Source organism: Microcaecilia unicolor, chromosome 5, assembly GCF_901765095.1.
Source record: "Microcaecilia unicolor chromosome 5, aMicUni1.1, whole genome shotgun sequence".
Lineage (NCBI taxonomy): Eukaryota > Metazoa > Chordata > Amphibia > Gymnophiona > Siphonopidae > Microcaecilia > Microcaecilia unicolor.
This window is the reverse complement of record NC_044035.1, coordinates 2,145,493-2,159,303: the sequence shown is the minus strand read 5'-3', so window position 1 is coordinate 2,159,303 and position 13,811 is coordinate 2,145,493. Positions and strand designations below refer to the sequence as shown.

The window sequence follows — 13,811 nt, the reverse complement described above, 5'->3', positions numbered from 1 at the left end:
CTAAGTGCCGAACAATGTCATAAATAGACACAATAACTGTTTCTGTATGATATATGGTGAGGAATGTGCCATTTTCTGATTAAGCCAACTTCCTATGACTTTCCTGATTCATGTCCTTAATTGTGGACTATTGACCTTAAAAATTTTCTTTGTATTCCATGTAAATGGATATTTGTTGCCTATTCAAAGAATGTTCTCTTTTTTGATGTCATCTGTAAAAGCAATTAAATTAAAAAAAAAAAAAGTAACACTCTTAGGTTTTGACATTTCAAGATGGTTCTTCTATCAAAGTGCAATCAATAAAAATAAAATAAAACAGAGAAAATAAAATAAGATGATACCTTTTTTATTGGACTATCTTAATACATTTTTTGATTAGCTTTCGAAAGTAGCCCTTCTTCGTCAGATCAGAAATAAACAAATGTTTATAAATATTAGTATATATAAGTGCTTTGAAAATACACCTCCATGTATTTGTTTCATCACCGGTGGTGGCTAACGCTTCACGGTTCTATGTAAGCCACATTGAGCCTGCAAATAGGTGGGAAAATGTGGGGTATAAATGTAACAAATAAATAAGTGAAGCACAAAAGCATTAAGACAATCCAGGAACTTTGAAGTCAAAATGATTAAATATTTTGACACCCACCAGACAGGACTTAACAAAGATCTGGGCTTTCTAGCTCATTATCCTATATAATAATTTGCACCTCTGTCTGGATGCCTGGGTTCGTAACACAGTTCCCATTGGTCCGCCCTGGGGATGACGTCACAGGGCGGACCAATGGGAAGTGAGAGGGAAGGGAACCCAGCAGCAGCCACCGGAGGTGAGTAAACAATCGCCCCCCCCCCCCCCCGAGTTCCATGACCCCCCTACCTACCTACCTCCCTCCCTCCCTCCACTTCCGTGGCCCACTGCAGTCCAACGTCCCCACTCCCATCTGAGTTTGACGCCCTCCCTCTCCTCCGATTTTCACAGCCCAGCACCTCCCTCCCTCTCTCTCTCTCTGTGGGCTCCGTTTTACCTCCTGCTCCGGCAGTGAAGTCCAGCACGCACAGACGCCGCTGCACAGTGCCTTTGCTTTCGTTTCTGTTTCAGCTGTTCCTCTGGTCCCGCCCTCATTCCCTGTTTCTGGAAGGGCGGGACCAGAGAAATAGCTGAAACACAACCGAAAGCGAAGGCACTCTGAAGCGGCGTCCGCGCGTGCTCCTCTTCACTCTTGCCGGCACTGCAGGAGGGAAAAAGTTTTATACATCATCTGGCATTTACGAAGGGTACGGGCAGTAGCACACGTCCTCCTTGCACTCGGGGGCCACAGAGAGACACTGGGTTCTGGAACTCGGTCGACAGTGGGTGCATGGAGCTCGGGGGCCGAAGGAAGAGAGACAAGGGGGGTGGGGTCCAGAGACGACAGAGGGTGGGATCGTAAGACCAGAGAGGGCGGGGGCAACCTCAAATGACACAGTGGGGGAGGGGGTCCTCAGACCAGAGAGATGAGGGAGGGGGTCCCGAGACCAGAGAGGGGGGAAGGGGATCCCGAGACCAGTGATGGTCGGGGGGAAGGGGGTGCCGACACCAGGGGGGGTCCTGACACCACAGAGGGGGGAGGGGGTCCCGACACCACAGAGGGAGCATGGAACTCCGAGAACAAGGAGGGGGCCCTGGAATTCACATGACAGGGAGGGAGGCAGGAAGCCAAGCTGCAACTGCAAGGAAAACCTTGCTAGCGCCCGTTTCATTTCTGTCAGAAACGGGCCTTTTTTTAATAGTAAACCATAAAATTCTACTCTTTGTCACACTTTATTAGTTATTTCTTTATCAGTCTGGGAGCAAATCAACTCTCTCACTCCAAAGAAATTCTCCACTCCAGGTTTTAATGAAACAAATGAAAATCATTCATGGTGATGCACCAGCTTACATGTCAGACCTGATAGACCTCCCACCCAGGAATGCCAAAAGATCATCCCGCACATTCCTTGATCTGCACTTCCCCAGCTGTAAAGGAATGAAATACGAAATAATGCATGCGTCAAACTTTTTACCTACCTGAGCTCACAGTTATGGAACGCATTGCAGCGCAACTTAAAAACGACCTACGAACTAACGAACTTCCGCAAACTACTGAAGACCCATCTCTTTAACAAAGCATACCACAAAGATCAACAAATATGAACTCCTATACATATATACAGAACTGCCTTCCAATATTTGCTTGTCAAACTACTATCATGTTTTATCATTATCATGTTACCCAAGATCCTTATGCAATACTAAATGTCTATTTTCTTATATATTTCCACTAATCATGACGTAATTTTAAGCCACATTGAGCCTGCAAAGAGTTGAGAAAATGTGGGATACAAATGCAATAAATAAATAAATGCAAACTTTACTGGAACACTGGAATAAGCAGATATCCAAACTTCATACTTTCTGGTTAAAAAAAAAAGTTGCTTTAGTTCCAACAGTTCAACTTACTGAAAGAGGTTTTCTTGCCAGTCCAACACTATTGGTAAAACTGCTATACACCACATTAGCAGTCATATAAGCCTGGGGTATTTACATATTTACAGCTTCACCAGTCCAAAACCCATCCTTTTGGGTAAAATAATCCAAGGCTGTACTTGCAGCGCTGTTTGCAGCAAGCTGTCCCGCTGGGCTTTATCCAGCTGCTGGACCCACTTAGGATCAGACCTCCCTGTCTGTCTGTCCTTACAATCCAGTTAATGCTTAAATTGGCAAAAACCTCCTTTTAATTTAGCCTTAGGTTATTGGTCCTGATCAGGACACCCCCTCTCCTCACGGATCCTGGCAGGACTAATACTTACCTCCCAATACAATACGAGTAAATTTACCACCATCAATACACCAAAATTAAATCTGCCAATCTCAAAAACCTTAAAAATCCTTGGAGTTACTATTGACCGGCACCTAACACTCGAGACCCACGCGAACAACACAACCAAAAAGATGTTCTACTCAATGTGGAAATTAAAAAGAATAAGACCATTTTTCCCAAGGTCCGTCTTCCGCAGCCTGGTGCAATCACTCGTGCTCAGCCATTCAGACTATTGCAACTCACTCTACGCAGGCTGCAAAGAACAAATACTGAAAAAACTCCAAACAGCCCAGAACACAGCAGCCAGACTTATATTCGGAAAACCAAAATACGAAAGTGCAAAACCCCTACGAGAAAAACTGCACTGGCTCCCACTCAAAGAACGTATCACTTTCAAAGTATGCACCTTGGTTCACAAGATCATTCATGGTGAAGCCCCTGCCTACATGTCAGACTTGATAGACCTACCACCCAGGAATGCTAAAAAATCATCCCGAACTTTCCTTAATCTCCACTTCCCTAACTGCAGAGGCCTAAAACACAAATTAATGCATGCATCAACCTTTTCCTATATGAGTACACAGTTCTGGAACGCACTACCACGCAACCTGAAAACCATTCACGAATTAACCGACTTCTGCATACTACTGAAGACCCATCTTTTTGACAAAATATATCACAAGGATCAAAACACATAAATTCCTTATATATTTATTTATTTATTTATTTATTGCATTTGTATCCCACATTTTCCCACCTCTTTGCGGGCTCAGTGTGGCTTACAATATATTGTGAATGATGGAAATATAATTTGTTACAATTTGTTACAGTACTGTTATGGTTACATAGTGAGGAGTTATGTGAAGGCAAAGTGAGAATCAAAATATCATTTGGGGAAATAGAGCAGTGGAATGTATCAATGGGGAAATGATAGGGCGATAGAATGTAATTTTGGAAGTAGAACAGTGGAATGTATCAATGGACAAAATATCTTTTGTGGATATAACAATGCAGTGTATCAATGGGGAAATGATAGGGCGATAGAACAATAGCAAGAGAGCATTAGGGTTTAGCAATTTTATCTGAGGGTAGAGTTTTAGGTGTGGTGAAAGTACGGGGAAGAGAATTCGGAAGAGAGTGTATTGATGCATTTCTATTAGTGTGTATGGAATTCATGTGTTCTGATCCTTGCAATAGATTTTTTCAAAGAGATGAGTCTTTAGTAGTTTGCGGAAGTCGGTTAGTTCGTAGGTCATTTTCAGGTTGCGTGGTAGTGTATTCCAGAAGTGCGTGCTCTTATAAGGGAAGGTTGATGCATGCAGTACTTTGTATTTTATACCTTTGCACTTCGTTAGTTAGAAATGTCTCATAATATTTCCTTTTGCACTCTCATTTTACGTACCTTCACCACATATGAAACCCCTCACTTATAGCTAGAAATGTGTCATGTCTCATGAAGTTATCCTCAAGTTGCTACCCTATAGTTCTTATTGCCTCATAATGTTATCTTCACTTTGTCTTCTCATAATTCCTCACCATGTAACCCATAATCAAATTGTAACAAATTGTACTTCCATCATTCACGATGTATTGTAAGCCACACTGAGCCTGCAAAGAGGTGGGAAAATGTGGGATACAAATGCAATAAATAAGACAACCAAAGATCATATGCTCTTCACAACAGCGTTTATTCATTTTTAACTCCATCCTATATGATGACATCTATCCATCTTAACCCACAAACATTTCCCCATAAACACTCCCTTCTCACTCTCCCTTTCCAACCCGCTCCCTCCCCCCTGTAACTCTGAAGGGAGGGGTCTCTCAGTTCTAGCAATCCTCAATATATTTGGGGGATTACAGATAATACATATTATCTGTATTAGCTATACCTAATGTTTGGCAGTTTAACAGTGAACTAAAGGCTAGCAGAGCTGAAGCCTAGTGGCCACGTGAGGCTAACACAGATTACCTGTCCCCAGTCTGAGAAGAGGAAATTTGAGAACTAGAACTCTTAGCATAATTATTTTTAGCAGTCTGGAATTTATAACAACCGATCTCACATTCTCTTATGATCCAAATATAAAGCCCTGTTATACGGACAATCAATGAAGCAAGTCTCAGTGGTTATAAAAATAAAGACTGATTATTTACAAGTGAGTAAAGTGATATGGTAGCCATGTTAGTCCACTTTTAAAGGTAGTAAATAGAAATAAAACAAAACCATAGAAAAGAAAATAAGACACCTTTTATATTTACAAGTGAAAACACAAGTGACTGCAAATTATTCAGAATTATATAAGAATGCAAGAAAACTCAGGAAACCAAAAGACAAATAAGGGAAGAGGACAGGGAAAAGGACGGAGTAAATGCACACTAAACCCTAAGGTAGGCCTCTTCTCTTAATCTGAAACAACTGTATACAACCTGAATATAGACGAGGCATCAGATGATCAGTAATAGGCAGAAGATCCCCAGACGAGTCTCAGCAGAGCAGTGTAGAGTGGGTGGCTGGTATAGAACCTGAGTCCAGATCAGGTGGAAGAACCAGCTGTTTATAGAGTTCTGATGGAGCAGAAATCCTTGGAGCTAGCAAGCGCCTTCCCCTTGTTCTGGATCAACTGACATGGGGATTTATTGCACAGCCATGTAGCATCAGCAAACTGCAAAGCCAGTGAATTCTGACCTTGCCTTTATTGACATGTTGTTGCTTAGGCTCCAAATTGTCTATCATAACAGTCTTGTTTATTTCAGATGTTATGATCTGAAGAATCACAATATTGTCCCATTTTCGTCATTCTGGTGGGTCAACACCATGAGTCATTGTTCCACTAAACAAGGAGAAATTTGCTTTCCTTTAGTCCCTTTAGACTGATGGGTTATGCACGCACTCCTTTCAGCAGGTGGAGACTGAGAATACTGAATCTAGGCTCACATGGCCAGGGCTCTTATTGGCTCTCTAGAGTCAGAAGTTCTCAGTCTCTACCTGCTGGAAGGAGTGCGTGCATAACCCATCAGTCTAATCCTGGGCCGGTCCGGAGGGAAGCTAAGGGATATGCAGATGTCACAGCTGCCCAGCTATGGTGTTAGCCAAGCAGGGACCTTCCTTGCCAAGTCATTCTGATCTTACACCATGTCTGTAGGAAGGAAGTTTCATTAGTCAGACTCTGAGCTGCAGTGCCATATGGTCTGTTACTACACAGTAGTGCTACATAGTACTATGTAGGGAGTGGTCTGAATATCGGCCCCCTTGTGTTTTTTTTACAGGGATACTCTGTGTGGAAAACTCCACTGTGAGAACGTGAAAAACAGCCTTAATGCCATAGTGACGACCTTCATTAGCAATGGAATGAAATGCACTAGTGTGGACTTCAACCTGGGAACTGATGTCCCTGATCCTGGTTTGGTCCAGCAAGGAAGCCCATGTGCAGAGGGCAAGGTAGGAAGGATGCAGATGTGGAGGATGAGGAGAAGCTGACAGAGTCTGGGCAGACTATGGACTCCTCGGGGGTTGGGATGCGTACAGATGGCAGGGTACGGAAGAAGCAGTTTGATGTTTGTTTATCTTGTACGTACAGAAGATAATTCTCTGATTTGTATCTGTTGAAATCACTAACTGCCTGATATTCAAAATGGTTTAACCAGGTAGAAGAAGCTCCTGCCCTCTTAAACCCTGTTGAACGATGCAGAAGACTTAACCAGTTAGTGTCGTTTTATATTGCTGTGAACCAGCCATCAACTAAGCATTAGGTAGGGGAGGGCAGGTTTTTCAGTCCACTAACCAGCTAAGTAACCGCATAACGTTAGGACAGAAAAACGGCTCTTCTAGTTTTATGCGCTAAAGTTAACCAGTCACTGGTCTGAATATCGACTGGTGCCCGGTTAGCTTCTGGGTGACCGCTGAGATGCGATTGTTCAACCCTAGCAATAGCCGGGGTCAGTTCAGCCCCTGGCTTTAAGTGGCTCATACACTACTTACCACCGCGGACTGAATGTCGGGCAGAGAATATTTATTGATGGTGAAACAATTTTAAAAATATCTACCATGTTCTGTTTCTCCCTTACAGGCCTGTGTAGATAATCGGTGTGTAAATGCAACAGCCCTGGGCTACAGCTGTAATGTGGCACAAAAATGCAACAATCGAGGTGTAAGTAAGAGGCTGCTGTGAGGTCACAGGATGTAAAGCTGTATCACCGCTCTGGTGTGTGAGGCTGTAGTCAGTGGCGTTCCTGGGGGGGCTGACACCCAGGACGGATCGTCGATGCGCCCCGCCCCCCCGGGTGCAGCCCCCCCCCCCGATGCAGCGCGGAACCCCCCCCGGCAAAAGGGCACCCCCGCGAAGGAACCCACCCACCCCACCCCCGCCAGGTGCATGCCGCTGGGGGGGGGGGGGGTGCCGTGCGCGCCTGTCCTCCATTGTTCCATGCTTCTTCTCTGCCCCGGAACAGGTGAAGAAGCATGGACCAACGGAGGACAGGCGTGCACCCGGGGCAGACCGCACCCACCGCCCCCCCTAGGAACGCCACTGGCTGTAGTGAGGGTTGTGTGTGAAAGAAAGAGGGTGGAAGGTTGTGTGTGTGAAACACTGGATGAGTGGCTGCTTTATTGAAGGGGGTGTGTAAGGCTGCTCCAGGGTCACAGGGAGCAGCAGTGAGATCTGAAGCAGGTGTAACCTGATCCTGCTATCCCGGGTTAGAAGGGGCTCCAGAGGTTCTGCAGGTTTTTATCACTTAACTCACTCTGGAGGACTTAGCTCTGTATGTGAGAAATGATATCATAGCGACTGAAATGACAGGGACCTGGGGAAAGGAGGAAGCGATTTGGATCACCTTAAAAAGAGATGATGGAACCTCTGTCCACATGGGTGTTGTCTACAGACCTCCGACACAATTGGAGGAACTAGATAAAGATTTGGCTACAGATATCCAAAAGTTGGAAAAGAAAAGAGAGGTGCTGTTGCTGGGAGATTTCAATCTGCTGGATGCGGATTGGAAAGTTCCATCTGCAGAATCGGAAAGAAGTAGAGAGATCCTGGATGTTTTTCAGTGTTGTGCTCAGACAAATAGTGACAGAACCCAGGAAGGAGGGAGTGATGCTGGATCTGGTGCTGACAAATGGGGAAAGTGTGTCTAATGTCCAAGTGGGAGCCCACCTGGGCAGCAGTGACCATCAAACAGTTTGGTTTGATATATCAGCTGAAGTAGAGGGCAGTCACTCAAAACTCAAAGTCCTGGATTTCAAACATGCTGACTTTAGTAAAATGGGGGAATACCTGAGGAAGGAGCTGATGGGCTGGGAAGACATACGAGAAGTGGAAGGACAGTGGTTCAGGCTGAAAGAAAAAATCCAAAAAAACAGGAGTAGCCTCCACGGAGAAACAAAACAAAACAGCAAAAGTAGAGGCTGACAAATGTACAAATCAATAGGGAGATAATATCAAAGCGCAGTTTATTCAGAATATTCATATCAAGGACCTGACACGGTACATAAGTACATAAGTAATGCCATACTGGGAAAAGAGCAAGGGTCCATCGAGCCTAGCATTCTGTCCACGACAGCGGCCAATCCAGGCCAAGGGCACCTGGCAAGCTTCCCAAATGTACAAACATTCTATACATGTGATTCCCTGAATTGTGGATTTTTCCCAAGTCCATTTAGTAGCGGTTTATGGACTTGTCCTTTAGGAAACTGTCTAACCCCTTTTTAAACTCTACCAAGGTAACCGCCTTCACCACGTTCTCCAGCAACGAATTCCAGAGTTTAATTATGCGTTGGGTGAAGAAACATTTTCTCCGATTTGTTTTAAATTTACTACACTGTAGTTTAATCGCATGCCCCCTAGTCCTAGTATTTTTGGAAAGCGTGAACAGACGCTTCACATCCACCTGTTCCACTCCACTCATTATTTTATATACCTCTATCATGTCTCCCCTCAGCCGTCTCTTCTCCAAGCTGAAAAGCCCTAGCCTCCTTAGTCTTTCTTCATAGGGAAGTCGTCCCATCCCCGCTATCATTTTAGTCGCCCTTCGCTGCACCTTTTCCAATTCTACTATATCTTTCTTGAGATGCGGCGACCAGAATTGAACACAATACTCAAGGTCTATGTTTCGGCGCTCAAGCGCCTGCCTCAGGGGTCACAAACAACTTTCTCTGAAAAGAAGCTGATTGGCTTTGATGAATCCTTTTTGTATGCACGTGGTTATATAACAATTTAATCCACGGAGAGAATAAATTGTTATATAACCACGTGCATACAAAAAGGATTCATCAAAGCCAATCAGCTTCTTTTCAGAGAAAGTTGTTTGTGACCCCTGAGGCAGGCGCTTTAGTGCCGAAACACGGACCAGGCTGAAAGAAGCTATAAATATGACCACAAACCTTTATGTAAGGAGAGTAAATAAAAGCGAGAGAATAAGGAAAGTGGCTGAGAAAATTAAGGCGTTCATGAAATACAGAAAAACTCAACAAGAGAAACACAGAGAGGAATACCGGATGAAACTGAAAGAAGCCAAGAGACATATACGTCTGGAGAAAGCGCAAGTGGAAGAACAAATGGCTAGAAGTGTAACAAAGGGTGACAAAATATTTTTCAGGTACATTAGTGAAAGGAGGAAGACTAAGAATGGAATTGTGAGATTGAAAGATGCTGTGAACCGCTATGTAGAGAATGATGAAGAAAAAGCAAATGTGCTAAACAAATACTTCTCCTCTGCTTTCAAGGAAGAAAATCCTGGTGAAGGACCACGATTGACTGGCAAAAGTACATATGAGAATGGAGCAGATATAGCACCGTTCATGGAAAAGAGTGTTTATGAACAACTTGAAAATCTAAAGGTGGACAAAGCCATGGGACCGGATGAGATCCATCCCAGGATATTGAGGGAGCTCAGAGAGGTTCTGACGGGTCCCCTTAAAGATTTGTTTAATAAATCCTTGCAGATAGGGGAGGTTCCATGGGATTAGAGAAGAGTGGATGTGGTCCCTCTTCACAAAAGTAGTGACAGAGAAGGAGCTGGAAACTATAGGCCGTTAATCCACGCTTCGGTTATTGGAAAAGTAATGGAAGCAATGCTGAAGGAATGAATAGTGAATTTCCTGGAAGCCAATAAGTTGCAAGATCTGAGACAACATGCCAAGGAATGTCACTGAATTCTTTGACTGAGTGACCAGAGAATTGAATCAAGGACATGTGATTGATATAATCTACTTAGATTTCAGCAAAGCTTTTGACACGGTTCCTCTCAGGAGGTTCTTGAATAAATTTGACAGGCTGAAGATAGAACCCAGCGTGGTGAACTGGATTAGGAACTGAATGACAGACAGAATGATGCCAGAAGGTGGTGGTTAATGGAATTCACTCGGATGAGGGAAAGGTGAGTAGTGGAGTGCCTCAGCGATCGGTGCTGGGGCCGATTCTGTTCAATATATTTGTGAGTGACATTGCTGAAGGGTTAGAAGGGAAAGTGTACCTTTTTGCAGATTTGTAACAGAGCGGACACCCCGGTGGGAGTGGAAAACATGAAAAAAGATCTGCAGAAGCTAGAAGAATGATCTAATGTTTGGCAATTAAAATTCAATGCAAAGAAGTGCAAAGTGATGAACTTAGGAAGTAGAAATCCACGGGAGATGTATGTATTAGGCGGTGAGAGTCTGATATGTACAGACGGGGAGAGGGATCTTGGGGTGATAGTATCTGAGGATCTGAAGGCGGCGAAACAGTGTGACAAGGCGGTGGCCATAGCTAGAAGGTTGCTTGGCTGTATAGAGAGAGGTGTGACCAGCAGAAGAAAGGAGGTGTAGATGCCCCTGTATAAGTCGTTGGTGAGGCCCCACCTGGAGTATTGTGTTCAGTTTTGGAGGCCGTATCTTGCTAAGGATGTAAAAAGAATTGAAGCGGTGCAAAGAAAAGCTACGAGAATGATATGGGATTTGCGTTACAAGACGTATGAGGAGAGACTTACTGACCTGAACATGTATACCCTGAAGGAAAGGAGAAATAAAGGTGATATGATACAGATGTTCAAATATTTGAAAGGTATTAATCCGCAAATGAACCTTTTTCGGAGATGGGAAGGAGGTAGAACGAGAGGACATGAAATGAGGTTGAAGGGGGGCAGACTCAAGAGTAATGTCAGGAAGTATTTTTTCACAGAGAGAGTGGTGGATACTTGGAATGCCCTCCTGCGGGAGGTGGTGGAGATGAAAATGGTAATGGAATTCAAAAACGCATGGGATAAACACAGAGCAATCCTGTTCAGAAGGAATGGATTCACAGAAGCTTAGCGGAGATTGGGTGGCAACACCAGGTAATTGGGAAGCAAATTTATTGCAGGCTCAATGTGGCTTACAATACATCATGAATAGTGGAAATAGGACAGTATAGACATTTGGCATTACAGAAGGATTTTGGGTTACATGATAATGATAAAGCATAGTAGCAATATAACAAGATAAACATTATAAGACAGTTCTAGATGCATGTGGGGAATTTCACATGTCTTGATCTCTTGTTGAAGAGATGGGTCTTCAATAGTTTGCGGAAGCTGGCTAGTTCATAGATCGTTTTTAGGTTGCGTGGCAGCGCATTCCAGAATTGTGTGCTCATATAGGAAAAGGTTGATACGTGCATTAGCTTGTATTTTAAGCCTTTGCAGTTGGGGAAATGAAGATTAAGGAATGTGCGAGATGATTTTTTAGCATTTCTGGGTGGTAAGTCTATCAGGTTTGACATGTAGACTGGAGCAGCGCCATGGATGATTTTGTGAATTAGGGTGCATACCTTGAACGCGATGTGTTCTTTGAGTGGGAGCCAGTGTAGCTTCTCTCGTAGGGGTTTAGCACTTTCATATTTTGGTTTTCCGAATATGAGTCTAGCTGCAGTGTTCTGGGCAGTCTGGAGTTTTTTGAGTATTTGCTCTTTGCACCCGGCGTAAAGTGCATTGCACTAGTCTAGATGACTGAGTACCAATGATTGTACCAGATTACGGAAGATGGTCCTTGGAAAGTGTTGGGCAGACTTCTACAGTCTGTGCCCTGAAAATGGCAAGGACAAATCAAGGTCAGGTATACATATAAAGTAGCATATACGAGTTTATCGTGTTGGGCAGACTGGATGGACCGTACAGGTCTTTCTCTGCTGTCATCTACTATGTTACTATGGTCCCGTCAGCTAATCCACTCAGGAACCAGACGATACCCAAAGGATTAAAAGAACTGGAACATTTATTAACTTCTTAACTGATGGTTTCCACTGCATTGGTCTTCATACAGTTCAATTATAATTCAAAATTGCTTTCCAGGTGATGATAAGCAATAATACATTTCCTGGTTAATACACGTGCTTAACGCCTCATGCCTGTCCTGCAGCTCAGTTAGGACCCAGAGTGGATTTCACATTCCCTATGTACTTCAATACCATCCGGGCTAGACTCCCAGTAAGTGCATACTCCCTTCGGGCTGCCACCCTGAAGGTCTCGCTATCAGCCAGGTGTACACTGCAATTTTACCTGAGCCCACCTGAGCCCCGGTTATGGCCGGACTCCCCAATCCACCGAGTTTCTAGCTCCTCTAATGACTGATGCATATAACAGCTTACTGCCCGGATAATCTATCCACTGGTCACAATGTTACTGGACTTCCCCTTCTCTTGCAATGGGTCATCTGGTAGGGGGACTATCAGTAACACCGAACTCGCACACCCAGAGCTGGTTACTTTATCAAGAGACAGAACCAGAGTCAAAATCCTTCCCGCAAGGTTTCCCTTATATATCCTTTGATCTCCTCCCGGGTCTTCCGGTCACTCCCCTAATGAGCAGCTACCCGTGGGCCCACTCGATCATGTTCTTAACAGACCATGGGTTACACAGGCACCCTACAAGGACTACCAGATTCTCTGGAATTGGCACCCCTTGGGCGATGTGAACTGTGTCATTGTGTCCCTGTCAGTGAGGAAGGGTTTGTGTGTGTGTGGGGGGGGGGGGGGGGGGGGGGGGGCCGGTTTGCTCTCAGTAAAACACTCTGTATTGTATTATTTAGATTTGCAATAACAATGGAAACTGTCATTGTGACCCTGGCTGGGCGCCACCATCTTGTGACAGATCAGGCTGTGGAGGAAGTGTGGACAGTGGCCCTACTTGTATAGGTAATTATTGTCTTTCTTTATTTCCCCTACTGTTCCCTTTATGTTCACAAGAACCAAGTGTAATTGACACCTTTTTACTGCAGTAATGTAACGTATCTGAGAAGCTTTGCAGCGTTTCCCTCTGCATTGGCTTAGGGGGGGAAATGGTGTAGCTACACTAGGTTTAAATAGGCTGTATAGCTCAGAGAAGAGGGGTGTGAGGGATAGACAGAGGTTAGGAGACAGTGACCGTTATGTTCAAGGGCTCTATATCACTTAATGCCTGAGACAGCTGATGTCTCGGAGTACCCTGCTTTTGGTTTCTAGGAAAAAGATGCCGGTACTCACGAGCTGCACGGGAATGAGGACTCAGGGATTCCCACAGGGATGGAAGAAGTTGCATTGGGATTCCTATGGGAGTCTAGTCAAAATCTCTGGTGACTCCAGATTGAGGCTTGGCACACTTATTGGTTGAATAGTGAAACCATCCAAAAAGCCACAGGAGGCTGTTGGGATTGGAAGGGACTGTATGAGATTCCAAAGGAAACTGAAAACTTTCTTATTTCAGAAATTTCTTGTTGCTAAATAATCCTTATTGGATGTTTTTTTATTATCTATGTTATTAATATTATGTATGCTATGTTAGAGGTGATTTGTTATTGTAACTTAAGAACCTAAGAATAGCCATTCTGGGTCAGACCAAACATCTAGCCCAGTATCTTGCTTCCAGCAGTGGGCAGTCCCGGTCACCAGTACCTGGCTGAAACCCAAATAGTAGCAACATTCCACTCTACCAATCCCAGGGCAAGCAGTGGCTTCCCCCATGTCCATCTCAATAACAGACTATGGA

At 44.2% G+C, this 13,811-nt stretch overlaps 1 protein-coding gene across 1 annotated transcript in view; it reads left to right on the top strand.

The window, feature by feature from the left end:
- The window catches only part of LOC115471025 (disintegrin and metalloproteinase domain-containing protein 9-like), a 122,078-nt gene that overhangs the window by 96,104 nt on the left and 12,163 nt on the right, over positions 1-13,811 (top strand). The window contains exons 16-18 of the mRNA XM_030204694.1: positions 6,108-6,279; positions 6,908-6,988; positions 12,877-12,982. Coding sequence (XP_030060554.1) covers positions 6,108-6,279; positions 6,908-6,988; positions 12,877-12,982 — 359 coding nt within the window. The remainder of the gene's footprint in view (positions 1-6,107; positions 6,280-6,907; positions 6,989-12,876; positions 12,983-13,811) is intronic.